Below are 27,376 nucleotides of genomic sequence, written 5' to 3' on the forward strand. Positions count from 1 at the left end.
TGCCCTGCGTTTATACTTTTTATTTTTTATTGAAGGGGTTTTAACCCCTCCTGTGCAGCAGCATACATCCTGGGCACCTTCCCCCTTCCTTGGTGCTGATATTGCCCCCCCCCAAGCTTAGCACCCCACGCCGGGGGCTGTCAGTTGAGGCGAGGGTGCTTCCAGGAGTGGGACCCCTTTTGGGGAGCCCCGTCTCCTTGGCCAGGGGGTCGCAGAGTGAGGTTCTGGTAGTGCAAAAGGGGTGAGGGATGGGGCTCAAAGGCACAGTGGGGCGGAGGCAGGGCAGGGCCAAAGCAGCCCCTTTTCCCCTCAGGCAGGGGAGCGTGGCTGCCCCTCGGAGGTCAGTGCAGGGCGTGGGGGGCAGAGCAGGTGGGTCTTTCATCTGCTGCATCCTCTAAGGTCTGGGGAGGGAGCAGCCACCTTGCTGAGACCTCTCCCCAGAGCCGGCTTCCAACGGGCCGCTTCTCATCTGGGTGCAGAGGCTCCTTCCTTGCCAATGGGAGTCCTGGCAGCATCTGATGCCCCTTTGGCAGGCGCTCAGTGGCAGTTCTGGCAATGGGGGTGGCACCTTTCCCCATCCACGTTGCACCGGCAGCCTCCGCTGGTGTCACCGGGACCCTGCCAGGGAGGACAAAGCGCATCAGGGGGAGCCCGGCCGGAAGGGAGTTCCGCAGAGTGGAGCTTCCTAAGGATCTGGTGCTTTGGAGGCATCCAAGCCCCCTTCCCAAGACGCCTGTCTCCCAAAGTCCGCAAGGCAGGGCATTGCTGACCTCAGACTTGCTTCAGCACACAGTCCATCTCCCTCTGAGAAAGCCCTTAAAACTTCCCCTCCTCTGACCGCCCTCACCACCTCCATTTATCTCTCTACTGGGATACCCTCTGCACACTGCAAAGCATTCTGGGCCACGTCATCTGTTGGATGGGTTGGCTGCCCCCCTGTGAAGATTGAGAGCAGCTAACCAGCCAGCCCCCCTTTTCGTCCAGACTCCCCCCCCCTTAGTCCCTTCTGGAAGCAAAGCCTGGCTCTCGCCCCTCCTCCTGCCTGGTGTGCCAGCCCCCGCGCCAGCTTCCGTCCTGAGCCCCCTCCCTCCCTCCCTCCCACACTTACCCCAGGCCCCCAGCGCGGCCCCTTGGTCACCCAGCAGATCTCCGTCTGGCAGACAGGGCAGCGGAGCCAGTCGCAGCCCCCCTTCTTCTGCACCACGATGCGGCAGACGGGACAGTGCATGGCCTCTCCTAGCTGCACCAGCGTCTGGCGGAGACAGAAAGAGGGTGGCCATAGAGGGGAGGGGCTCCCACGGGTCATCTAGTCCAACCCCCTGTCATGTGGAGACCGTCAGCCAAGAGAAAAATGCACCCAGAGGCCGTCTTGGGGCAGGGGGAGAACAGGCCCTTGTCCCTTTGAGCTGCTCCCCATCTCCCCCCCCCCCCGGCATTGATCCCCTCGAGGTACCCCAAGGCCGGTGGCCACAGCCCAGCCAACAAGGCTGAATATCCTGCCAAGGAAATTGGGCTTTGAATGTTTTGTTGGGGTGGGAAGAAGCGGGCAGGCCCCAGCCCCTGCCGTGAAATACAGCCCCCTCCCCTCCTGGCCAGCTCACCTTCAGCATGTTGCTGGTCTCACGGGCAGCAGCATCGTTGTGAGCCTGGAACTGCAGCTTGTCCTGGTACTGCTTGCAGTTCATGCCCTCATGGATGGCCTGCGGGTCGAGGGCAGAGAATCAAACCCCTGGCGTCCCTGCAAAGGGTTCCTTTCTGCTGCTCAAACTGGCCTGGGGGTGGGCAGCAGCCCCAGCACCCTCCCCGAGTGGCCGAGGTGTCTTAAGCCGAGCCGACACGTACAGACGGCAGAATAGGCATCGCCTCACACCAATTTTAACTAAAAAAATTCCTTCCCAGAGAGCCAGTGTGGTGTAGTGGTTAAGAGCAGTAGCCACGTAATCTGGGAAACCGGGTTCGTGTCTCCGCTCCTCCACATGCAGCTGCTGGGTGACCTTGGGCCAGTCACACTTCTCTGAAGTCTCTCAGCCCCACTCACCTCACAGAGTGTTTGTTGTGGGGGAGGAAGGGAAAGGAGAATGTTAGCCGCTTTGAGACTCCTGAAGGGGAGTGAAAGGCGGGATATCAAATCCAAACTCTTCTTCTTCTTCTTCTTCTTCTTCTTCCAGTAGCACCTTAAAGACCAACTAAGTTAGATCTTGGTATGAGCTTTCGTGTGCATGCACACTTCTTCAGATATCTGAAGAAGTGTGCATGCACACGAAAGCTCATACCAAGAACTAACTTAGTTGGTCTTTAAAGTGCTACTGGAAGGAATTTTTTTATTTTGACTATGGCAGACCAACACGGCTACCTATCTGTAACTGGAACCAATTTTAACTGTCGCTCTCGGAAAGTCAAAAGCTGCCACAACCTGGAGATGGAGAGCTTGGCAGCACCTAGTTAAACTGTGGGCCTCCCACCCGCAGGAGGCAGGGATGGCCACCAAGATGGATGGAAATTCATGGAGGGCAGGACTGTTGATGGTGCCCAGCCAGGAGGGCTCTGCTCAGCCTCCAGTCGGAGGCAGTGATGCTTCTGAAGACCAGTTGCTGGAAACCGCAAGATGGGAGAGTTGCTCTTGTGCTCAGATCCTGCTTTCCTGTTTGGAGCATCTGCTTGTCCACTCTTGAGAGGCTGGACTAGGAGGGCCACTGGCCTGATCCAGTAAATTCTCTTTATGTTCTCACACCTCTCTGCAGGGCCTTTTTATGTGGTGAAACATCCCCAAGGGGCCTTGCCCTTCCCCTGCAAACTGGCTCTTTGCATGGGTCAACCCAAGCTGCCCCCTACCGTGACCACCTCCTTTGCCCTCCGGTGCCCAGGAGCACCCCCACCATCCTGCCTCCCTTCCCCCAGGGGCTGCTGAAGCATGGGGCCAGGATGCAAAGGAAGTTCTCGGTAGTGGCACCCTCCCTGTGGAACACCCTCCTACCAGGTGTCAAAGAGAACCACAACTACCAGACTTTTAGGCAGCCCTCTTTAGGGAAGCTTTTAGTGTTTGATGTATTGCGGTATTTTTAAAAAAATTTGGAAGCCGCCCAGGGCGGCTGGAGAAGCCCAGCCAGATGGGCGGGGTATAAATAATAAATTATTATTATTATTAAAGACAGCGAACTTGCAAGAAGAGGAAATAGGAATCCTAAAGCAATGAGGAGAGAAATTAAAAAAGAGGAGCAAAAAACTGCTCCAGCTAAGGAAAAGACACTTAAACAAACAAGAGGGAAGTGGGTGTTAAAGGAAGCAGCTGATCAGCAAGCGATCGGGAGTGATGAAGGAGGCTGTCCAGGAGGTAAAAGCCCATGGATCCTCAGGATTTTTGCATTGGGCTACCCCAAACTCACCGTCAAATCACCGGTGGCCACAGCATGAACCTCAAAAATCATACATCCACTGTTTCATTCAGAATTTTTTTTTCTTGTTTTCCTCCTCTAAAAACTAGCTGTGTCTTATGGTTAGTGCATCTTATGGAGCGAAAAATACATTAACTTGATTCCTTCAAGGAGATTTCTCCCCTCCAGTGTTTCTGAAAGATGCTGGAAAACAGTCTGGAGGCTGCTGACAGCTCAGAAGACGGAATGGGGGAGGGAGACCTCCAAGATGCTGGAGGAAGGGGGCGGCTGTGCTCTGGCCACCTTCAGCACCCTAGCCCCCCCCCCCCCAGAATCATAGAACTGTAGAGTTGGAAGGGACCCCAAGGATCATCTAGTCTCTCTGCACTTCTCCTTCAGTCTTTCCAATCCCCACCTGTGGGCCTCCAGCCCCATAGCCAGTCCCCGTGGAGGTGGGGGGCCAAGGGCACAGTGCTGCCCCTGCCTGGGCTCACCTTGCAGACGAGGCAGTTGAGGGCCCAGCAGATGGGGCAGCGGAACTCGTTGACGTCGTCCTCGTAGATGCACCAGCCCAGGCAGTCAGCCGTCTGGCAGTGGTAGCTGTTCTGGGCCCTGCTCTCGGCCACGGCCAGCCGCCGCTCCAGGAAGCGCTCGTACTCGTCCCACGACACCAGCTGCGGAGACCAGGGAGCCGGCTCAGAGCCCCTGAGAGAGGGAGGGCAGGGCATGGGCTGGCCGGGGGGCACCCCTTGGCTTCCGTGGCCGGAAGGGGGTGGAAATCAAAGGAGCGTCTGGCCATGGCAGCCTCCTCCACTCCCTCCGTCTGCAGGAGGACCAAGCTCTGCAAAACAGACCTCTGGAGCTGGCCTGCTCAAAATGGCACTCTGCATCTCCAACCGCTCTTGATGACCGTGGCAGGACAAGGGGGAGCTGAGCTGCCCCGCCAGCCTGCCCAAGGGACCCGGCCGGAGGGATCCTTGAACCTTGCGGACTCACCGCCCGGATCTCCCTGTCCTGGAGGTGGCTGCTGCAGGCATAGGAGTCGTCCCGGAAGGGACAGGCCACCTGGGGCTCCTCGCTGCAGTTGATCAGCTGGCGCAGGCAGTCCCTGGAGAGGGAGAAGGGGGGACGGCAGTGGGGTCAGGCCACAGAACCCTCCCTTCCTTCCTCCACCCCCACCCCTGGTCCCTCCTGCCCCAGGCAGGCCAGGTTACCTGCAGAAGCTGTGCAGGCACTCCCGAAGCAGGACGCCCTTGCCAGGCTCCACGTTCAGGTAGCAGATGCGGCACTCAATCTCCTCCCGGTTGGGCACCAGCGCCGCCTCGTCCAGCTGCTGCAACTGCTGGAAGTTCTGCTGCCGCTCTTGCTCCAAGGCCTGGAGGGGGCAAAGAGGGGCAGGTGGTGGTTGCCCAACAGGCAGGCCACAGTCCCCTGGTTAAAGGTGGGTAGGGGGCTCCGCCTGGGCACACCCACCACCCAGGCTGGTGAGATTTGGAGGCTCAGCTAACTCTGCAAAAAGGGGCAAAAGCCCCATTACTACTACTATTATTATTATTATTATTATTATTATTATTATTATTATTATTATACTACCTATCCTCCAAAGATCAGAGGGTGGTTTACAACATAAAAATGCAAAATGCATAACATAAGAAAAACACAACGTGCCCACCCCCAGGCACATTTAACAGGCCACAGATTGTTTTAACAGTGGAGGTGGAACATTTTTGCCTGGTGCCTAAAGATATTATCACGAACCGGAGTCGGTTGAAGGTCAGCAATTAAAAAAAACCCCAGTATAGTTGAAGTTAACTCTTTATTCAAGGGACCAAAACAGCTCAGGTCCAGTGATCCCAGCAACTTTCCCCAGCAGGTCTTGCCCCAATAAGGCAGTTGCAAGGACTGAGGACCCCCGCCTTCCCACAGCTGCCAAAGTCCCCTCCTCTCCAGAGTTTGTTTCAAGCAAGCGGAGACTGTGGCAGCTCTTCTGCCCTTTCCGTTTCTCTGCATGTTCTGGGAGACCAGCGGAGAGGGGAGCTGGTTGCAGCAGGAGGGAGGGACCCCCTGGACTCTTCAGCAGCCGGTCTCCCCTCCTCTCCTGCCTCTGCTTCTGGACTGCCCTCTGCCACAGCCTCTTCCTGCTCACTAAGCCCTGTTCCCTCTTCAGCCTCCAACGCCTCCTGCTCCCAGTCTGCTCCCTCTGGCCAGGCATCCTTGTCCCACCACCAATTCACGGGCTCTGAGCCTTCTTCCCCTGGGCATTCCCCAGCTGGCGCCTCGCACCACTCCTCTGCATCCAGCCGGTCCATGACAGAAATGGAGTGAAGGTGGCAGGTCCCCCCCCCCGAAAAGCCTGATGGGAAAACTAGGATACAAGACAAACGCTCTGGGAAGAGACATAAAATGAAGGTGGTGCCCCAAAGCATCACCTTCTGAAGAGCAGCAAGAATGTTGGAAGATAATGCACACTTTGGGTGCCTGATCTCAGGACCCCTTTTGCGACACCCCCTCTAAGGCAGTCCAGCAACTGCATGCATGTTTTGGGGAGGGGGCAAGGCGGAGAACGAGACTTTGTAAAGGGGATGACCTCACCGCCTGCAGAAGACCCTCCCCTGACCAGGGCAACTGACACCCGCAGGATCTTGCCAAGACGGATCTGCTTGCTTAGGCCTGTGAAGGCCTTTGCTGCTGACCCAACCCAATGGGTGCGCTTTATTCTTCTGCAATTTTATTATAGGGCTTGTTTACATTCCAAGTGGCTCTCTGCTCTAGAAACGACAGACGAGAAGGACAGCTTCTTCCTGCTTTCAGTCTCCAACACTTGGGGAATCGGGATCCTGAGATGTCTGGCAAGCACATCACAGCAGCATTCACATAATTATGGAACTGAGTGAGTTAGAACCCAGGGGTCATCTAGTCCAACCCCCAGAAGGAGCTTTTTGCTGGCTCCCTCCTCCTCTATGCTTGTTTAATTGTGCCTCACTTTTTGCAAAATGTCTCATAGCAGTTCATAAAATATTTAATATGCAGAACTTAGCAAAATTTTAAAAGCTGCGACAGAATAAAACACTGGGTGGAATCCAGTGTAGTGCTAGGTGTGGGGGTCTGCTTGCACAACAGGACTTCTCCCCTCACGCCTCTGGGGGGCTGCTGAACACATTCTGGGGTATCCCCCAACCCTTCAGAGATTTAGCGGGTGAGGGATATGAAGGGAGGGGAAAATCTCCATGTGCAAGCAGATCTCATTGTCCATGCAACAACTTAATTCCTGCCCCTTCCGTGTAGTGGGCCTGAACTTGTGGAACTCCCTGCTAGTTGAAATTAGGCACATGACTAAGACTTCCTTGTTCCGGCAAACAATTTAAGGCAGTGCTCAGTTTTATGATACGTTTTTATTCTTTTGCTGTCCCATTTTTGGTGGCTTGTTTTTATGTACCCCAAAGCAGTGAGGCTGCTCCGACCCTTGAAGTGGCTGTAGCGACTCCTTTGCAGGCAAAAGGGCCGTCTGTGGCAAAGAGAGCCTCACCGAAATTCTCTTGAGGGGAAGCTCACAGCAGAGACCCCTCAGTCACTACTTTGTGGCTCAGAGAGGACAGTGGGGAGACTTATTTGGACCAGGAGGACCCCCCTCTCTCACCCCCCCACCCACACGCATACCTCCTGAACAGCCCCTGCCCCCTTTCCCCATCAATGACGCTGCAGAGAAGTACCAGGATGGACCGTCAAGCCCAAATGAATCATTTAATAGAACAAAGGATTTGCTCTCCAATTCATTTTTTAAAAAATCAAATTTACAAACACGTTATGCAGAAATCAAGCCATTTCAAAACAGGTCCCGAAACTTCTGCTGCTGAATAATCAGTGTTCAGTACAGAGAGGGAGAGAAGGGTGTTTGCTGCCCCATCAGGGGCCAGGGCAGCAACGACTGCCCCACGGCGAGGGGAGCCACCTGCTCCAAGATCTGCTGGCTGGGACAAGCGGCAGCTGGGGCAGACCCCCAACGCTCAGGCGGCAGCACCCCCTGACCCACTGAGAAACAGCCACCTTCAGGGGAGGGGGTTACAGCATTTCTCTTTCAAAGTGCTATCACGGCAGAGGGTCTCTCTTTCTAGTCCAGCTTCAGCATAAGCAAGTCCCCAAGGCAGAGCCTGGCCTTGCGGTTCAAACGCTGCCTGGCCTGTGGGGCTGGGCAGGCCATGGCTTCTCCTGGTCAAAGGCACATGGGGAGAGCAGCCTCCATGGGGGCAGAGGGAGCAGAGACCTTCAACGCAGGCCCCAACGGAGCGAGGAGCACAAAGCCAGCAAGCGGGAGGCTCCCGGCAAGCAGCAGCGACACCCTGGCTGTGCAGGCCTGAGGGCAGAGCGGAGGAGAGCCAGAGGCAAATGAGGGAGGAAGGCACTGTGGGGCAAAAAGGAAGGAAGCTCTCGCAGGGCAACGGGCTCCATGGGTTGGGCAGGCAGCCCACAGATCCAATGCACAGTGTCAAATACAGCAGATCGACTGCCTCCGCTGGGCAAACAGTGCACACACACACATTTTCATGGTGGGGGTCACAACCTATGAACAGCTCATGGTATTCAAGTGGCAGCCCCACTGCAGGGCTTTCGTGGCCCAGGAGACCGACCTGGCTCCAGCCTCTGAGTCTTCCATGAGCTCCAGTCTTCCATGAGCGAGAGGCAGGGAGGCTCTGTGCGGCTGCCAGTTGAGCTGGGAAATGGGCCGAACTCCAAGACCCAGGTGGAATGGAGGGGCAAGGGGGGAGCCTAGGCAAACCCACAAGCGTTGCATGGCTGCGCCCCAAAAGCTGCTCAGGTGGGACGCAGCTCTTGCTGCTGTCACAGGGGCTCTCAAAGCACACACCCCCAATATGGCTTCGCACCCCCCCGCCAGCCAGTGAAGCCGCCAAGGGCCAGCAGGGACTCTCAGCTGCTTGTTCTCAGCAGGGGAAGGTGGGGGGCAGCCACAGAAGCCCACCCCTGCCCTGCCCCTTGGGCTTCACTGTCCGCTTGGCTCATCTTGGCAGCCTTTGGTGCTGCAGCCGGGACTAGCACACGTCCCCACTGCAAGGCTGGGAGGGGCAGTGGTGGCGATGGCGGCCCCGGCTCTGAGGAGGGCTATGAGAACTCCGAGGAGAGGTGGATAAAGTCGTCCGGGGTTCCCAGGCTGTGGGCACAGGGCACAGCGGAACCGTCTTCTCTCCTTCCTTTTTCCTGCCACAAGAGAAAGAAGAAAGAAGAGAAGAGAGTCGTCAGGTGCTGCCGCCTGAGATTGCTGCCACCACTGCTGCCGCCGCCAGAGATTGCTGCCTGGAGCCTGATGCCCCTTCACCAACACCAACACACCCCAGAATGGACTGCAGCCCCCCCTGAGAGCCCACCCTCCTTGGAAAGCACAGAAGGAGAAGGACTGAGCCCGAGAGATTTTGAAATTCTATTCTTTTTCTGGTGCACTCGACAACAACATTTTTTTCGTATTTACAGGAAATGTGACAAAAACAATACACTAAAAATATACCACCAACGAAACATTGAAAGGGACAACCAAATCATAATTAGTATCTCATTATTTAAGAAAATGAATCAAGCAAGAACTAAACATCACCTACATAGATGGGGAGCAGGATTTGGCCAGTATGTTAGACCCTTAGCTCCCCATCTGTCAACCAGCTGACATCACCACGGCATTGGGAGATAACTTCATGAGAAAGGTACAGGGCTCTTTCCTCCCTCCCTCCCTTTGCAGGCAGAGATTGTGCCCAAAGATGTTTAAACTCAGAGGTGTGACGTCGGCCATGACAGAGGGGAAGGGGGAACCTGACCTCGCTCTCAGGACCATCCTGGACGTGGACTCCAGGCATCTGCAGCCTCAGAAGCAGGACATGTTCATTTCCACCCCATTCAGCAGTTTTGTTCCTTAATTTATACTCCTCTCATACACCACAATGGCTTCTGGGCAGGGAGCAACTTACCCCAGTGCAGAACTTAAGTGATTTGGGATGCACACTTTTTTAGCACATTTCTTATGATGTAAATTTATAGCACTTCTCTTGTAAATAGCTTTGGCACTCCTTTTGGTGAAGTGATCAATAAATTTAATAAGCCGAACTTACCATCATCATCTAACTAGAAATACCAGAATTAAGAAGAATCTGCATGGAAACTCTACAAGCAAATTTGAAACAGAAAGTGCCTCTCAAGTGGGGGATACTTTTGAAAGCCTCCAGAACACAGCTGGGGAGCTGGCTTCTTGGACTGCTACCAGCCACAATGACGATGTTTCCTGCCCGCTTTTGTAGGCAGCAAAGGCCTCTGAATAACACCAGGTGCTGGGAGGAATCGCAAGTGGGGAGAGTGCTGCTGCTGCCTTTAGGTCCTGCCTGTGGGCTTCCCAGAAGAGGCAGCTGGTTGTCCACTAGGACAACAGCCGGCTGGGCTGGACTGGCTCCCCTTGGCCTCATCCAGCTGCTGCAGGACACATTTGGGGTTCTTAAGTGCAGGAGTGCAAATATCCAGGGGTGGGATTACTATGAGGAATTATGAAATATGCACCAGGCCATCGTGTACGTGATGAAAACATTGCGTTGACTGGGTTTGATACATTGACAATAATTTCTGATCCAATCCCAGAAGCTTCTACATCTAAGCCATTTTCCCTCTCCTGCCCTTTTCTCTCTGCCTGACAGGCACATATAAGCATTCTAGGACACAGGCCAGTTGCCGGCTGCTGCATCAGGCATCCTGGGCCATAAAGCTAGAAGGTAGCTTGGATGTACTTTGTTAATCGTTCACAAGGAGATGGTAAATACTACCTATCCTTCCTCTCCTGTATATTGCTGCTTACGACCTCCGGAGTTTCCTAAAAGCATTCCCCCTTGCTTCCTCCTTTATTTACTCTGCATTACATATGCATGCTCAAGTAGGAAATTAGCTCTTTGTAGTTTTAACTTTAACTTTGTCCCACGTGGGTTTTTTTGAAACGCTCAGAGGAAATCTGATTGGTTCTTATGAGCACTGTATAAAACTTTCTTTTGTGAATAAAACGACCTGGGCCAAGGGGGTGGATGGGAATTATTATACACTCCTCCCAGAGTCTTGCTGGTCAAGCCTTTGTGTGTATTCTATTAATCAGAGTCTAATCCTTCCTGTGCTTTGGGAATGCCACATTAAGGAGCTGCATAAGGAGAGAGAGCTAGAGAAAAGAGCCAAGAGAGCTGGGAGCAGAGCACAAAGCTCCAGACCCCTGCAGGGAGCTTCTCCAGCGGACTGTGAGGCACAGGAAGGGAGCTACCCAGACCTACCTTCTGGTACTGTAAGATGCCCTCCTTCTCCTGCTGCATCCGCCACAGCTCCACCTCATCCGGCCTGTAGCTCCCGGGAACCACATAGTTGGCAGGCCGGTCTGTGCTGCACATCTCGCAGCCGGGCCGGGTGGGCTTGTTGATGAAGGTGCAGGTGGGGCAAGACCAGCCAGTCTGCAATGGGAGATGAGGAGGAGAAAGAGGAAGAGGCCGCTAGACGTGGCGCCTGCAAGGACAGCCCAGGATGCAGCCACGTGCCCCACGACCAACCCTCTCCCACTTGTGCTTCCTGCTGGGCGATGAGGCCCACCCCCCAGAAGGCGCTCTGGCCCCTTTCTTGAGCAGACTACGGGGTGAGGGGAGACAAGGCCACAGGGAGCCCAGGGACTGGGAAAGAGAGAGGGGGCATATATATGGGGAGACGGCTGCCTTGAGTTTCACCACTTAGCAGAGAGAGTACATACCGGCACAGGAGAGGGAGGAGGGGCGGCAGCCGGGGGCGGAGGGGCTCGCGAGTGGCCAGGGAGGAATTTTCCCAGGAAGTGGCTGCTCTCACCGACATCCCTCTTCCTGTTAGAATTTTTCACACCTGCAACAGAAGAAGGTGGCTTAGAAGAAGAAGGTCTAAGAACTTCGCAATTGCAAAGTTTCTCTTAAACAAAAGCTAGGTTAATATCGATCAGTCTGAATATAAGCATGTTAACTGTTTGAGAGATTTTAATGATTGTTCACAAGCTTTGTTTAAATAAAGCTAAACAAATAAATGTTGTCCCTATGGTTAATTTCTAAACTCTCCCAGATACATTAAAGGAGGCCTTTCTATGAACATGAAAAACTGGTTGGATCATTTCTCAGGTATGCAGATTGGCACTCTAACAAAAATCAGATACATTTCCTTTTCAGGAAATACAAGTCCTCCTGACTCCCAAAGGCCATCGGGCCTGACTGCCACCTACAGTCAGACCTCAGGTTGAAGTAGCTTCGGGGTGAATATTTTCGGGTTGCGCTCCGCGACAACCACTGTACTGGTCATGAGCAGGTCATTTTTGTTGCTGTTGGTTTCCTCTTTTTGGGGTGGGGGGTGGGCCAAGGCAGAGCAAAGCAAGGAGCAACAGGGACAAGAAGAGGGAGGAGCTAAGAGTGCTCAGCATACAAGTTCCTATGTCCCTCACTCACTCAGCCAAACCTAAGCACCCGCCCCCCCCCCAGCACAAAGGGACAGATTCCTATTAGAATCATTTATGAATTTATACCCTGTTTTAGGATTGGACCTTTAACCACACACTGTCACGAGCTGTGTATCCAGATGTAACAAACTGTCACGAGCTGTGTATCCAGATGTTGTAAATTAGGGGTCAGATTTGCACCACAGAGGAGGAAAGATATGAAAAAATGAGAAACTGGACTTCAGTAACTGAATTTGGCCTTTTGTCTTCCTGATTTAAATTGCCCTGACTTGCATGCAGAAGAGCCGTTGGGGAGAGATGTAACCTGTTCTGAGGGTTCCAAAATGAACCCCCTGCTTCTAGCCAGATGCAACCTCTTCCCCTCCCCTTAAGGAGCCCCCGCCATCCCCAAAAGGGCTCCCTGCCTGCTCACTTTTCTTGGGCAGACTGGTGGGCAAGGTGCTGAATTTGTGCCTGGCATCCGTGTTGTCCGCCAGGGGCGAGGGGGGCGGCTGCAGCACCACCCAGTCCCTGTCCTCCTTGAAGCGCTGCTCAGAGAGGTGGGCGCCCTTTGCCGATAGCAGGTAGAGGAAGGCTGTGTCTCCGTCCTGCCGAATCCCGTAAGAGCCAACGGTTCGGTCATCCACACAGAGACACTGGCCAATAATCCAGCGCTGGACGCTGGGGTGGAATCCGTAATCCTGAAAGACCTGGGGGAAGCAGAGACGGGGTCAGTGGGAGTCTGAAGGTCTCTGCAGCTGGCCAAGCAGCCAAGCAGCTGTTGGCACTTTCCCCCAGAAGCTGCACCAGGGAGGGAGCGAGCCAGAAGAGAGCATCCCCGCCTCTGAAAAGCTGTGCCCGGGTTACCTTCTGCCTGAGCCCTGCAATGGTGGTGTACGTGTGGACGCGGGTGGTGATGCTCGTTGAGCAAGTGGCGTCTTCCACCTGCACCTTCATGCTAAAAGGAAGGGAATCAGCCAGTGAGACGAGCACAGCGTGTCCCGCAACCGGCCACCTTCAGAAGAGGAGGCGTGCAGGGGATTGGCCCCAAATCACCCAGCCTAACCCACCCAGCCTCCTCCAGAGACACCGGCTCCCTGCCCAGCCCTCCGCTCCCACCTGATCTCGCTTGTGGGGTAGCAGGACTCCTTCAGCAGGATCCGCAGAGCAGCGTGTTGCTGGGCGAGCAGCGTGGCACAGCGCATGGCCTCCTCCTCGTCCCCGAGCTCAATAGCAGTGGACAGGTGGAGCGCCAGGTCCTCTGAGGAGGAGACAAAGCCAGGCATGAGCCGGCCAGGTCAAGTTGTGCACCTCCCATCTCGGGCAAGCCTCCCGCCCTTCTCCAAGGTCTGCAATGGAAAACCTCCTAGGGAGCCACCCACTGCTGAGCAAGAGCTCTCAAAAGCAGCCCCACCCCCTGCCCCACACTTGGCTTGCTGCTGCAGGTGGTCAGGCCCAAGACTTCCTTCCAAGCGAGTTGGAAAAGCTTTCTTATCTTACTCTGATTTTGACCATTTGTACCCTGCTCTTTTCTTAGTCACACAGAGGCCTCGTGCAGCTGTTGGATTGGTTTTAGCTGTCTTCAGTTGCAGTAGAACTCCAGCTAGATCCTGAGAGGCCAGGGTTTGAATCCCCAGTCAGCCACAAAGCTCACCGGGTGTGGAACTAGGCCAATCAATCACCCTCAGACTAACCTACCTTAAAGGGTTCCTGCGAGGATAAAATGGGGAGGAGGGGATCTGTGTCAACCACCCTGAGCTCCTTGAGGAAAGGTGGGATATGAATGCAATAAATGACACTCTTCTCTTCATTTATGTTGACTCGTTGTTTTACTTTAAAAAAAAATGAAAAAAAGTTGGGGCAGTTGGAGGGGCTCACAATATGGGTGGCAAGGGCAGCCCCCTCTTCCTCATCCAGCTCAAGCAGCCACTCCTTCAGGACATCTATGCTGCTCTGGTGTGTTATACAGGGCAAACTGCAAAGCACGGCTGGGGAGCCTCCAACCCAAGCCCTGGATGCGGCCTCCTACTTAACTGCAAGTGGCCCCTGGGTATTTCCAGCAACAACTCACCACTGAGGTGGTGGATCGAGCAGGCACCCAGGGAAGAGGTCAACATGAAAGGAAATAAAACCAACCAAGTGCTTTTAATGCAATCAATAACTGAATACTTGCACGGGCACCAAATGAAACCCCCATTCCAGTGGATTAGCGTCAATGGGAAGGAAAGGCTCAACAGGAAGTGTAAACATGGCTTGCTTTTTAAATAGGTATTATTTATTCATCTGTTTACCTCTTGCTTGCCAAAATGGCTTCTAAGCCATAGAAAAATGGGGAAGATTTTGGGTAATTACTGAAACCAAGTTCTCTCTCAATTCACCATCTCAACAATACTTCACAAAATGCACCCACTCCTCATTACCACTGTGCAACAAAACCAGCTGCCTAACCCGATACAGGCAGAAGGAAATTTCAGATATGCAAACATCTTATTTCCTGGCAGCTTAGTAGCGTTTATGATGTGTCTTCAAGTCCACAGGTAAAAGGAAATTTCAAATATGCAAACATCACATTTCCTGGCAGCTGAGTAGCGTTTATGATGTGTCTTCAAGGGCACACTGCCAGTGGACAAGTGTCCTGTGCCATCAGCCACCCACCTTTCCTGGCAAGCTCCAAGGGCAGGGAGACATCGATGTCAGACAGAGAGTTGAAAAGTGCCAAGGGAAGGGGAGAAGGCCGTCCTGTCAGCAAACCGCTTCCCTCAGTAGCTGGGGAGAGAAGAGACTTTAGAAGAAGTGCTCCAGCAGGCAGACACAGAACATAAGAAGATCAGACTAGCCCGCTGGATCAGGCCGATGGGCCATCTAGTCCAGCATCCTGTCCTCACAGGGGCCAATCAAATGCCTGTGGGAAACCTGGAAGCAGGATTCAAGCCATTCCCTCTCTCACTACCAGAAGCCGGACCCTGGCATTGCAAGTGCTTTCTGGGGCAGGAGCTGACCTTTCTGGAGCTCCTGGAGGGAGCTGCTGACGACTGCCCACCACTTCTGTGCCTCATGCTCATCCTCAAAGTGGAAAACAAGGGGGTCGTCTGGGCGGGCTAAGAACTTCAGCTCATGACACGTGGCAGTCTTCACCTCATAGGAAATGTCTCTGAGGTTGTACTCAACAAGGCCCTGGGGGAAGAAAAGCATTAGTGGGCGAGTGCAAAGTCAAATAGCCCCAACCAGCTCTTGTTGAGGCCTCTTTACCTCAAGCAACACGGGGGTCCAAGCACCCATTCTGTTCTTCAGCCAAGTCTCATCAGTGCTCATGCTGAAAGCTGCTCCCACTGCTGAAGAGCTCAAAGGATGGGCCTCTCCTTGCACAACAGGACTTGCCCCTCTCCTCTCTCTGTGCAAAACTGCTTGAGAGGTTCTCCCATCCCCCCAGAGCTGATTTTAAGGGTGCATGGCAGACTGCAGGGGAGAGAGAAAAGTTCCATTCTGCAAGTGGAACTCCTAAGAACAGAAGGAGAACCTGCTGAATCAGGCCAATGCCCCATCTAGTCCAGAATCCTGTTCTTACAGTGGCCAACTAGATGCCTCCAGGAAAGCCACAAGCAGGATTCAGCCCAAGAGCCCTCTCCCCTCCTGTGGTTTCCAGCAACTGCTATTCAGAAGCATTACTGCCTCTGACTGCAAAGGCAGAGCTTAGCCATTATGACTAGCAGCCATCAATAGCCCTCTCCTTTGTGAATTTGTCCAGTCCTCTTTCGAAAACACCCAAGTCTCTTGCAGGAACATTGCATACTACCTTGGGATGTCTTTATAACTCCACTGGCAGAAGCAAGAGGAGCCTGCAGGTCCTTTCCTGTTCTGCCCTATTTGTTTACAGCCCCTCGTGATGAGTGTGAGGCCTGTGTGTGGTAGGCAGGGTGTTATAGGGGTAACAAGAAGGTATGAGGCACAATCCACAAACGCCACTAACCAAAGCAGTTTCAGTGCTGCACCCAGGCTTGAAACTGGATTTAAATGGGTCCAGATAATCAGTTTCCCCCAAGCATGCCTTGAGCTGGATCACCAATACCGTCTCAAGGACTCAAACTGTTGTTAAACATGTTGACTGCAAGCCATTTTGGGTACCGCTGTCTGCGATTGAAAGGTGGGGGTGTAATTGTTTTTAATGAGTAGTACATTATGAGCAGGCATACTTGAAGCACACAATGGACTAAGGTATGTCGAGGCCTTTCTACTTGATCCAAGAAATCAGTGCATTTAACAAAATGGAAGTGCAAGGGAAACGAAAACAAGCTGCTACCATGATCCTTGCTTGGATATATGAGCTGGATATTCTATGATCAAATCCCTGGGTGTTGTTTGTTGTTAATTAATAAAGACTTAGGAAGCACCTAATTCTTTTTCTAAGCATTGTTCATACATTGAGACATCCTGTAAAATGTGGGGTGGGTGGGGGAGAAACAGATCCTGTACAGGAAGGGGTGACTTTGCTGGCCTCTTGTGAAAGAGGCAAGCCTTCAGCGCCACTCCGAGAAGAGGGACATTTTCCAGCAAAGACTTACAGCGGCTACAAGGCCCCAAACAGCCTGGGCTTTGCCCCTGGCGCAGCTTCCCCACGGCGGGGCAGCCCCCTCCAGCAGCTGAAATGCACCCACTCCGGTCTGACGGGTTGGGGCAGCAGCTGCCGGCCCAAGAGCTTCGACGGCCTGTGGGGAAGAAAGGCCGGGAGGAGGCGGCGAGGGAGGCAGCAGCAGCAGCCTCTGGTAAGCGGGCGAGACAAGCCTGTGTGGCAGGGCCAGAGGGGCGGACCAGGGCCTGGGTTCAAATTCCCCTTGGGCCACGGAGCTCAGTGGGTGTGACCTGGGGGGGGGCAGTCGGCCTCGGTCTACCTCGCAGGGTTGTTGTTGGGGGGGCGTGACCTTGGGGCCAGTCGGCCTCGGAGGGTTGTTGTTGGGGGGATGAGAGGAGGAGGAGGAGGAGGAGGAGGAGGAGGAGGATACGCCATCATCCCATAGAAAGGCAAAGCTCCCGTCGAGCTCCCTGGCGAAGGAAGGCGCGACGCCAAGCCCAGGGCGGCCCCGGGAAGGGGTCCCGCCGCCTCCCCCTTCCCGCCCCCTCTCACCGCTTCGCCCCCCGACTCCGCCGCGCCCCTCAGGCCGAATCGGAAGCGCTCGGGGCCGGGCGCGGCGCTGAGCTGGAGCCGGAAGAGGCGCTGCGCTTCCCGGCCGGCCGGCGAGGCCGAGGGCGCGTCCCCCGAGCGCCGCGGCACCCAGGCCTTGGCCGAGGCCAGCAGCACCAGGCCCGACGGGGACGGCGAGCAGCCCGCCGCCGCCGCCATCGAGTCGCCGCCCGGAACCGGAAGCCGAGCGCGGCTCCCCGCGGGGCGCTTCCGGCGCGCCTCCGTCCGCTTCCCCACCGCCGCCGGGGGGGAAACCGCGGCCCGACTCCGAGGTTCCGGGCCAGGAGAGGACCCCGCTCAGCCCAAGCCCGCCGAGAGATATAGTGGGACGGCACGTGCGATGCGGATTTACCTACAAGCTATAGGTAAGCTATAGCTTAGGGTCCCACTCTCTTGGGGGCCCCCCAAAAAAGGGGAAAAAAACCTGGATGTACATTTCCAAAATAGAAGATAAAAAACAAAATAAAATAAAACCTTCATACAGCAACAGTGTTTTGGGTTGTGTATGGACCTATTAGGTCCATATATTGCCATATAGCATATATTCAGCACCAAAAACAGCAACAATTTGTTGCTGACAAAGGAGATATAAAAGGCCCCATTACCTTCAGGAGCTGAGGGCCTCATCAAACCTAAATCCGGCCTTGGCCCTCCTATATACAGTATATACTGTATTTGGATGGTATGTTTGATGTGGCACTTGGGCTTCTTAAAAGATGGTTGTGGCCACCCCCTGGAAAGAACTTGCCTGCCTTCCGCATTTCAACACCCAGCCCTCCTGGCCCCATTGGCTGGGGCTGATGGGAGTTGTAGTTCAAGGCTACCTACCTGCATCGTAGGGGGTTGGACTAGATGACCCTTGGGATCCCTTCCAACTCTACAATGCTATGATGGCACCTTGTGAGCGAAGTCTGCTGCCCCCTTGGAGCTTGGTGGGAAGGGCACGCCTTGTGCCAGCTCTCAGGCTGATGTGGAGCAGCGCTGTCAACAGGGAGCATGGGCTGTGCTCCCTCTGCTCTACAGTGGGCTCCTTCCACCAGCACGTTTTCCCCCATTGGCAAAGGAGCATGTTTGGGGAGTTACACTTCTGTCACCTCCGAGAAACCCTCTGCAGCTGGGCTTTCTGCTTAGGGCAGCCCTCTGAAAGAACTTAACATCTGCATTTGTTTACAATCCAAATTGCCACAGGAGATCTAGTGTCCTGTCATGTTTATTAATAATAATTAGTGACTGACTGCTATGTCTTCTATGAAAGAGGGCAACCAAAACTGATTGCAATATGTTTGCCCACAACAGACACATCTCGCAGGCTTGAAGGACGGCCTTCTACCAGGGGAGCCAACTTCCATGCTAAATCCCTTCCTCAGAGGCTTGCTGCCACATACTCACCCCTGACAAGACCCATGGGCTTGTCGGTGGTGGCACCAATTTTGTGGAACTCCCTCCTGAGGGACGCGAACCTAATATTCCTTCCCTGGTATTCCAATACAGATGCTAGGGCTGTGTCACTCTATAATGCTTTTGGACTAGTGAGCCATCTGGAGCAGAATTGAGCTTTATTATTCCTTTTGACACCACCTTGCCAATGTTACCGGAAAAATCTGAGGGCTCCCTTGGACAAAATAAAGACACCAACCAGGATAACTTGGAGCAAAACAGCAGCCTGTAGGCTTGGCCTTTATTGAACTGTTGCAACAGGGTGTTCCCCTCACTTGCAGGAGAGAGGAAAGACCCAGAAAGATGGTGTGCAAGACCTTATAAAAACTTTTGAAATTCCCATCCTCTAGCTCAAGCCCACCCCCAGAAACATCATGCATACATTACAGAAGGGGTTGACATCATGCATACATTACAGAAAGGAGGGGTTGAGGGAGGAGTTGTGGTGGTAACCTGAGTGTCCTGTCACCTGGCTGGTTCCTCCTTTCCCCCTGCCCATGAGTCACTTCCAGGAGACAAAGGGGAGTTGGCAGTTTCCTGCCCCCAGAGGGAAGATATGATCATTGTCCTTTGTTTCAGTCCATGCTGAATCCACTCCCATATGCAAGTTCTTTGTGATCTTGATGGTCTTCTGTCTAGGACCATCAGGGTTGGCATAGCAACTGGGCAGGGCTCCTGTGGATGTGCTGGGATGGTGAAGGGATTATGGCTGGCCTGTATCAAACCTTCCCCATTTTGTAGTCCTTCCTTCATGGAGTAAAATAAAAACGGAACAGTGCAAATCCGATGTATGGTTGATTTTTCTATGAATTTATAACAGAAGTGTGGCATATGTAGTGTGTGAGTGTGTGTGAAGTTTGTACAGACTGAATGATTGGGGTGGGGGGTTCCTGCTACACCAACAAAGGTCCGTATAGTTAAAGCTCTGGTTTTCCCAGTAGTGATGTATGGAAGTGAGAGCTGGACCATAAAGAAGACCGAAGAATGGATGCTTTTGAATTCTGGTGCTGGAGGAGACTCTTGAGAGTCCCATGGACTGCAAGAAGATCAAACCTCTCCATTCTGAAGGAAATCAGCCCTGAGTGCTCACTGGAAGGACAGATCCTGAAGCTGAGGCTCCAAGACTTTGGCCACCTCAGGAGAAGAGAAGACTCCCTGGAAAAGACCCTGATGTTGGGGAAGATGGAGGGCACAAGGAGAAGGGGACGACAGAGGACGAGAAGGTGGGACAGTGTTCTCGAAGCTACCAGCATGAGGGAGGCAGTGGAAGACAGGAGGGCCTGGCGTGCTCTGGTCCAGGGGTCACGAAGAGGAGGACACAACTAAATGGCTAAACAACAACAACATCATTCCTTTCAATGAATTTGCGCTGGTTTTGCTGCGGAGATATCCTAGGTTGGTTTTAAATTATTAGCATCTTTCTTGTGGCTGCTTCATATGGAAAAAGCAGCGGGCAGTTTTTGAAATGAAATGAATAATACTGGTCTTTTAAAAGATTGCTTGGCCTTCCCCGAAGGAAAAGCATTGCGGCTTCCTGGGCGAAGCGGAATCCCTCAAACGGCGCCCTCCCCCGCCCTCTGGGAAAGGGGCGTGGCCCCTCCCCGTTGAGTGACAGCCGCCCCGCCCCTCCTTTGTTCCCCGCTCGGCTCGACAGCGCCTAGAGGCGAGCGCCAATGAGAGCCCGGCTCTATCCCAACGGGTGGGGCTGGACACAGGCCGTTGATTAGCGTGCAGGGGAGCCACTGGGATGCGTCAGCTCGAGTGATGGGCACCCGGTTCCTCCAATGGAGATGGCGGACCAGGCTGGCGCCCAATGGCTGCCCGCGCGGGGCGGAGCCGCTCGCTCTTGTTGTCGTCCTCTGCTCGAAGCCCGAAGAGTCAAGTGGGTCGCTTCGCCTGACAGGAAAGAAGGAAGGAAGGAAAGGAGGGCGGCCGGGAAAGCGACTCCGCACCGGGCGCTCGACTGGCGGCCTCGTGGTGCCGAGCAAGCGGGGCCATGGCCGGGTCTGCGGGGCCCCTGAGGGCCGCCGGGCGGAGACGGGCCCAGGCGGCGGCTGAGGCGACGGCGGCTGAGGCGGCCACGCCCGCTTCGAGTTCCCCCCGCGGCCTGCGCTGCTCGACGGCGCGCAGCCCCTGAAGGAGGAGGAGTAGCGGGACCCCGCCCGGGGCAGGTGGGTAACGGGGCCCCGGGCCGCGAGGGGCGGGACTGCGCTTCCCGGCATGCCCCGCGCGGGGGCCGCCTCGGCGGGCGCCGTCCTTGGTGCCGCGGGGCATCATGGGAAGCCGAGTCTTTCGGAGGCCCGGCCTGGGGAAGGGAGGGCGGGGCAGGGCGGGAAGGGGAGCTGGAGGCCCGTCTCCTGCGCGGGGCGGGTGGGCGTTGGAGTCTTTGACGCTCATCCTCGGCCCTCCCGCGGAGCCGAGCCGCGTTCCGCCCCCGAGGCTGAAGCCCCCGAAGCTCCTCGGGGGCCTGGCCGGTCTTCTGATTCCTGCACCGCGGGGGTTGGACTAGATGACTCTGGGGGTCCCTTCCAGCTCCCCCCTCCTTCTGCGCCTCCTCTTTCCATCCCAGCCAGACGTGACTTCGGGACCAGTCTTTGCCTCTCACCCAGGCTATGCATGAGCCTCCACGGGGGAGAGCAAAGCAAATGCTCGCTAGCCCCGGAGAACGTTTCTCGTGATCACATTTCCCTTAGAAAATCAAAACAGCGAGGACCCCAGAAAATCTCCAGGAGGATTCTAGGACACATTTCTAGGATCACCATTTGATCACGTAACTCTTTTCTCTCTCCTCTTTTAATGCTGTCACATCCGCCTGCACCAAGCCCCTTTCTTCTTAACCTCACGATTCTCCTCAGATAATTTCCCAGCTGCCTCCTCCACAGAGACTGTTACTTTATTTAACGCAGATCTGGAGGCCAAGTGCAACGGAGTGCATGGAATTATGGTTGGGTAGCATTTTTGGAGTTGAGGTCCAGATGGGAGATGTCAAGGCTTGGATATCACAAAACTCTCCCCTTTTCCCCTGAAGTATTTCACAGGTGCTGACTAGAGCTGGGGGGGGGGGGGAGTGTCATCTGCATCCCTGCCTTGCTGGTCTTCCAGAGCCAGTGCTGGCCTTCTTCCTTGTTTGCTTTTTTGATAGGCTTTGAGTATAGTGTCCCCCTGTGGGTGGGCAGCAGCAGAGCCCAACTTCTTCTGAGGTGTCAATTAACAAGCCCTTCTCTCTCTGTCACTGCCAGGAAGTTCCAACCTAGAAGCGTTAATACTGAGAATTTAGTCCAGCGCCAGGAGGTACAAAAAATGAAGCTGTTGGAAAACTCAAGTTTTGAAGCCCTAAACTCCCAGCTGACGGTGGAAACGGGAGATGCACACATCATTGGCAGGTGAGTGGCAAGGCAGTTCCTGAACTGGCCCCAAGGGTGCTTTTCTGCAGCTCAGAGGCCTCTCCAAACTGAGATACACCCCCACCTCCCCTCCAGCTGAGTCTTGCCTGTCTTCCCTCAGGATTGAGAGCTACTCTTGCAAGATGGCCGGGGACGACAAGCACCTCTTCAAGCAGTTCTGCCAGGAAGGGCAGCCCCATGTGCTTGAGGCCTTGTCCCCACCTCAAACCACCGGGATCAGCCCCAGCAGGTATGTGCTGTCTCTTCCTCGCCCCACACAGACGAGGCAGAGCTGGCTCATCATCACCAGCTTCACTTGGCCTTGCAGGTCAGTGGGCTGGATCAGAGTTCTGTAAGCCAGGAGAGTCTCACCATATAATAATTATTATTGTTGTTGTTTGTTTATATCCCACCCACCTGGCTTGGTTTCCCCAGCCACTCTGGGTGGCTTCCAATAAAATATTAAAAATATTGCCAGGGGAACTCAGAACTTTCTGTTCTCGGCTTGCTGGGGCCGATGGGAGTTGGGAGTCCACTAACACTGGAGTCCCCCATTCTTGGTTTAATGCTACATGAAATGCTGCTGCTGTTCTCTGGAGCATCCCAGGCCCTGCCCTTTCTCAGCTGGTGCTTTGAGGCTGTTGTGTCAAGATGATTCCGCACAGCCCAGATCTTCCTGCACCTTAGCACTGGGAAAAGTACATGGCAGATTCCAAGGCCATGGCCTGATGACCACGGCTTCCTCCAGGCGGAGGTAACTGACCGCATCCTGTCCCTTGTGCGCTAGGCTCAGCAAGAGCCAAAGTGGCGATGAGGAGGGCCCCCTCAGTGACAAATGCAGCCGCAAGACCCTCTTCTACCTGATAGCCACCCTCAACGAGTCCTTCCGTCCTGACTACGACTTCAGCGCTGCCAAGAGCCACGAATTCAGCCGGGAGCCAAGTCTCAACTGGGTAAGCCCCCACCCTGCTATGATAATCTGGCCTTCAGGCCCCACACAAGTCAGCAGATCTCGTGGCCCTCCTTGTCATCCCGGGTCTCATAGCCCCACATGTGGTAGCAGTTCTCCAGCACTGCTTTTTGCATGGATGCCTGCCAATTCTTCTCCACCTCCCCCCCCCCACTGCATTGAAAAGTGCCAGGGTCCCAGGGAGCGGCCTCTAGAGAAGGTGGAGCAGGATTTCCTTCACGTTGACCCAAGGGCTCCATCTCCCTCCCATTCTTTGCCCTCTTCCCACAGAGAAAGGGGCATTGTTTGCCCCTGAGATGCTTGGGGTGGGGAAACATCCGCCTGGCATGAAACCCCTCCCTGCGGTTGGTGGTGCTACTGAGGACCTGCTTCCTGCCTCCTAGGATTTTTGCAGACTGATGGAAAGGTTACCTGTATGGGATGGATCAGGCCAACCCGTTGGCATATCTGGTCCCTTTTCCAGCTTGGATGCCCCTGGATCCCACCCAGCTCTCCCGCTGGAACCTGCATCTGCTGTCCTAGACAGGCCCCACCTGTCTATCTCTTGGAGGATGCCCCTCTGCAGTCCAGCTCAAGGCTGGGGCTTCCCTGGCCCCTTCACCTGGTCTAGGACTGGGAGGAGCTGCATCCGTTCTGTCTACCTGAAGCCTCCCACGCTTGAGCTGCTGCAGGGCCACGCTGTAGCCGCCTGGGGACAGTGCAGGGATGGTGGGGGGCAAACGTACACCTGCGCCCCCTCCCTCTTTGCAGCACCAGGCCCTCACCAAGCTCCCCCTGGGTCTGTTTCAGGTGGTGAATGCTGTGAACTGCAGCCTCTTTTCTGCTGTGCGGGAGGATTTCAGCGCCCTGAAGCCCCACCTGTGGGACGCTGTGGACCAGGAGATCTGCCTCTCGGAGTGTGACATCTACAGGTGGGCTCCCAGTGCTGCTCTCGGGCACCAAGGGGTGGGTGGGTGCTGCTTTGCTAGCAGCCTGCCCTGTGGAACACCCTCCCACCAGATGTCAAGGAAATAAACAACTATCTGTCTTTTAGAAGGCATCTGAAGGCAGCCCTCTTTAAGGAAGTTTTTAACGTTTCATGTTTTATTGCATTTTTAATATTCTGTTGGGAGCTGCCCAGGGTTGCTAGGGAAACCCACCAGATGGGCGGGGTATAAATAACAAATTATTATTATTATTATTATTATTATTATTATTATTATTATTATTATTATTATTATTCTGCTTTTCCTGCCAATGCAGCTACAACCCGGACCTGGACTCGGACCCCTTCGGAGAAGAGGGCAGCCTGTGGTCCTTCAACTACTTCTTCTACAACAAGCGGTTGAAGCGGATTGTCTTTTTCACCTGCCGTTCCATCAGGTCAGGGTCCCTGCCAAAGTGGCAGGTTTCGAGGCCTCCCCCCCCCCTGCTCCCTGGGTCCCCTTCCTGGTCCAAAGGGCAGCTTGAGGCCTTGGGAGACATAATGTGGTGGGCTTCTCTTTCTGCAGTGGCTCCACATACCCTCACCCCGAAGCGGGAAATGAGCTGAACATGGATCTGAGCGAGGATGATGCGGAGGAGGAGGAGGCGGCCGGCCCCCGCGACGAGGACGGGGCCAGCATTGAGGAGGATAGGTGAGGGGGCTTGGGGTCAGAAGCCCCTGTGGGCCTGCTCCCCCCACTGGAGTTTGCCAGAGCTGGAAAAGGCCTAAGGGTCCCAGCTGGGGACAGCAGCAACCTCTGTGTGGCCTGCAGCTCAGCTGGTGGCCCCTCCTGGGAGCGAGGTGCTGGGTGGGCTTTGCTTCTCCCTGTGGGGTGCTGAGGACCTCCTTTCCTGTCTGCAGGAGACAAGTGATCTGCATGTGACTTCTTGGGCTCTTTTTGCACCCCCTCTGAGGACGGCTCCTCCAGCGTGTTCCCCCAGACTAGCCCGGCATCGTCGTGTTGCTCTGCCTATTGGCCCTGTGGATGCTGCCTGACCAGCTGGTGCCTCCAGACTCCCAAGGATGCTGCCAGCCAGTCCCTTTGCCCGCCTGCAGGCTTTGGCACCCCTGCAGCACTGGAAACTTTGTCCGGCCCCCAAGAAGCACTTTTCTGTTCCAAGTGGCGTCAGAGCAAATGCCCTCCATTCATCTGCAGCCGCAGCTGCAGCCACCATAGTGGAGAGACTGCCCCTGCCTGGGTTTGGGGCTGTGCCTCTCTATCCTCAGGACGCTGGACCCTCTCCGACTGACCCTCCCTGGAGATTTGTCCGTCAGTTTCAAGTGTCTGTGGCCCCTTTCTGCTGACTTCCAGATGCTACAACCTGCTAAAGACTGCACAACATGCAGAAGCTGGATTTCCTGAGGATGGCACCTTCCCCTCCCTTGTTTTTGACCGCAAAAGACATTGGTGCCGAGTGTCCTGGACTGGCAGAAGTCGGGGGTTGGGCACCTTGGTGGCTTGGCTGCTTTGCTTTCCCCCAAGGGCTCATAGAGTTTTATTTTTATATTCCAGCCCAAACCTCTGTGCTCATGTCTCCCCCGTCCACCCTCCCTGACCCTTTCCAATGCCAGCCTCCTTCCACCTGATGCCCACCTCTTCCTCCTTTCAGGCTCCACTCTGTAGCCCAACGGACTCATTTCTGGGTTGGTAGGAGGGAGCGCTTGGTACCTCCTCTGCTCAAGAGCTGAAGGAACGAACATTGGTGCTGGCAGAGCAGAAGGGGGCTGCTCTCGTGTCCTTGCCATCATACTATGGGGCTGTGAAAGTGCCCCCCTTTCTCTTGCACTGACTTGGATTCCCTCCGGGGGCGCAGGGGGTGTCTTGCCGTCTTTTCTGCAGTCTTGTGATCTGATTCCAGAGGGCTGTGGCTGTAGGGGCCTCTATCCCTTGGCTTCTCATCTGGGCAAAATCACTCCAGGCCCACCATTTGGAGCAACCTGCCAAGAACAACAGGCCTGGTCCCCTGTTTGCCTCCCCCCCCCCAAAAGAAAAGGTTGAATTGAGAAGTAGCCTGCCTTTGGTCCCCTTGAGGCTTCCCCGCTGCTGCTGCTTCCCGCTGCTTCCCTTGCCCCTGTGCTAGGCAGCAAGTGATTTTGGAGCACCCCTTGGCCTCTTTCCCTTTAGATCCACTGGCTTGTTTGCCACCTCCTGTTTAATTCTGTTGCCTAGCAATTTTATTGTTGCAGTTATAAACGTTTTTCTCCCTGAGACTTGACATCGTTCTGTTTCCTCGAAGGAGCATCCGGCTAGGGGGAGAGGGTGCCAGAGGGAAGGGCCTGCTCTGTGACTGCCCCCCCCCCACAGTCCTCTCAGAACTTACTTGTTCCCGGGAAGCTGTAGCTGTGAGCGCAACAGGTGGGGTGTTGTGCGCTTCTGTGGGTCAGCCTCATCCTTCAGGATTGCTCTTGCATTTCTGCCCCAGCCTCTTTGGCTCTCTTTGGGGCAGGCAAAGAACAACAGAGCAAAATGATTTCTAGAATTCTCTCCCTGTCCTTGGTAAGTCTGCCTTGATATCCCAGGGGTGAATTGTATGTGTGGCCAGACAGAGGGTAGTTCTGGAGGGTTAAGAAATAGCACTCTTGCCCCTGAACTGGCACAACGTCAGGGGTCGGGTCTGGACCACAGTGTGGCTCACGGGTTGGGGGGTGGTGACATCATCCACATGCGCCAGTACTCTGAGGCCTCTTCCTCCACCCTGCCAGCAACATGCAAAGGTCAGCCAGTCCTGGCTCACACCTTGGTAGAGGGACGTGGGGCAGTTGTATCTTCACTGAGCCTAGACAGTCAAGCTTTCAATCTAACTGGTTTGAATGTGTGTTTGTGTGTGTGTTATTTATTTAAGACAGTTATATACCATTTAATCAGTAGCATTTCTAAGTGGTGTCTAAAAACCATATAGACGTTGAAATAATAAAAGTATCATAAACCAGAACACTTCCTTAAAATGCCTGCTGGGACAAGAAAGTCTCAACAAGGGGGGTGTCTGTGTAATCTGAAGCTTGCCCCCCTCGCCTCCACTGCATGGGGTTACTGGGGGAGGAGCAGCCTCAGGCCAGAGCTGGAGGCCCCGTCTTCAGGAGGAACCTGCAAGACCACACCCAGGAAGCCAGTGTTTAGAAAAAAGGCAAAGGACCCCTGGCAGTTCAGTCCAGTCACGAACGACTGGGGTTGTGGTGTTCATCTCGCTTTACAGGCCAAGGGAGCTGGCGTTTGTCCGCAGACAGTTTTTCTGGGTCATGTGGCCAGCATGACTGAGCCACTTCTGGTGAAACCAGAGCAGCAAACGGAAACGCCGTTTACCTTCCCGCTGGAGTGGTACCTATTGATCTACTTGCACTTTGACGCGCTTTTGAACTGCTAGGTTGGCAGGAGCAGGGACAGAGCAAGGGGAGCTCACCCCGTTGTGGGGATTCGAACTGCCGACCTTCTGATCGGCAAGCCCAAGAGGCTCAGTGGTTTAGACCACGGCCATGTTAGCCTGTGCCAAAATTGGATTCTGGCAAAAGACCCTCTGCTTTGGATTGCTTCCGTCCACTGGTGCCAACTGGGTGGGAGAGATGTTGCCAGTGGTGACTCTCAATGTTTTCCATCGGCTTCTTCACTTCTGAAG

General features: G+C 54.6%; 2 protein-coding genes across 4 annotated transcripts; one reads left to right on the forward strand and one right to left on the reverse strand.

Moving 5' to 3' along the window:
• Positions 1 to 55: 55 nt before the first annotated feature.
• Positions 56 to 17,204, reverse strand: SHARPIN (SHANK associated RH domain interactor). Of its 2 annotated transcripts, none has more exons than XM_083516724.1 (14): positions 16,955 to 17,204; positions 14,835 to 15,009; positions 14,491 to 14,601; positions 12,955 to 13,096; positions 12,703 to 12,793; positions 12,269 to 12,545; positions 11,134 to 11,258; positions 10,670 to 10,843; positions 4,586 to 4,746; positions 4,368 to 4,479; positions 3,866 to 4,045; positions 1,602 to 1,700; positions 1,109 to 1,252; positions 56 to 618 (listed from the first exon to the last, which is right to left on the reverse strand). In XM_083516724.1, the coding sequence occupies exons 1-14, from the start codon at positions 17,168 to 17,170 to the stop codon at positions 538 to 540; spliced, it is 2,088 nt and encodes a 695-aa protein (XP_083372850.1). In that variant the 5' UTR covers positions 17,171 to 17,204; the 3' UTR covers positions 56 to 537. The 2 variants fall into 2 exon arrangements, with proteins under 2 accessions (XP_083372850.1, XP_083372851.1); XM_083516725.1 differs by lacking the exon at positions 16,955 to 17,204 and adding an exon at positions 15,085 to 15,969.
• A 2,990-nt stretch (positions 17,205 to 20,194) lies between these two features.
• Positions 20,195 to 25,976, forward strand: MAF1 (MAF1 homolog, negative regulator of RNA polymerase III). 2 transcript variants are annotated; one of them, XM_083517033.1, is made up of 8 exons: positions 20,195 to 20,619; positions 21,688 to 21,831; positions 21,953 to 22,081; positions 22,619 to 22,784; positions 23,591 to 23,712; positions 24,044 to 24,163; positions 24,292 to 24,417; positions 24,627 to 25,976. In XM_083517033.1, exons 2-8 carry the CDS (start codon positions 21,749 to 21,751, stop codon positions 24,646 to 24,648), a joined length of 768 nt encoding a protein of 255 aa, XP_083373159.1. In that variant the 5' UTR covers positions 20,195 to 20,619; positions 21,688 to 21,748; the 3' UTR covers positions 24,649 to 25,976. The 2 variants fall into 2 exon arrangements, with proteins under 2 accessions (XP_083373159.1, XP_083373160.1); XM_083517034.1 differs by having other exon boundaries at positions 20,296 to 20,595.
• The last annotated feature ends 1,400 nt before the right edge of the window (positions 25,977 to 27,376 follow it).

The sequence above is a fragment of the Podarcis liolepis genome (assembly GCF_965112155.1).
Source record: "Podarcis liolepis genome assembly, chromosome: 8".
Classification (NCBI taxonomy): domain Eukaryota; kingdom Metazoa; phylum Chordata; class Lepidosauria; order Squamata; family Lacertidae; genus Podarcis; species Podarcis liolepis.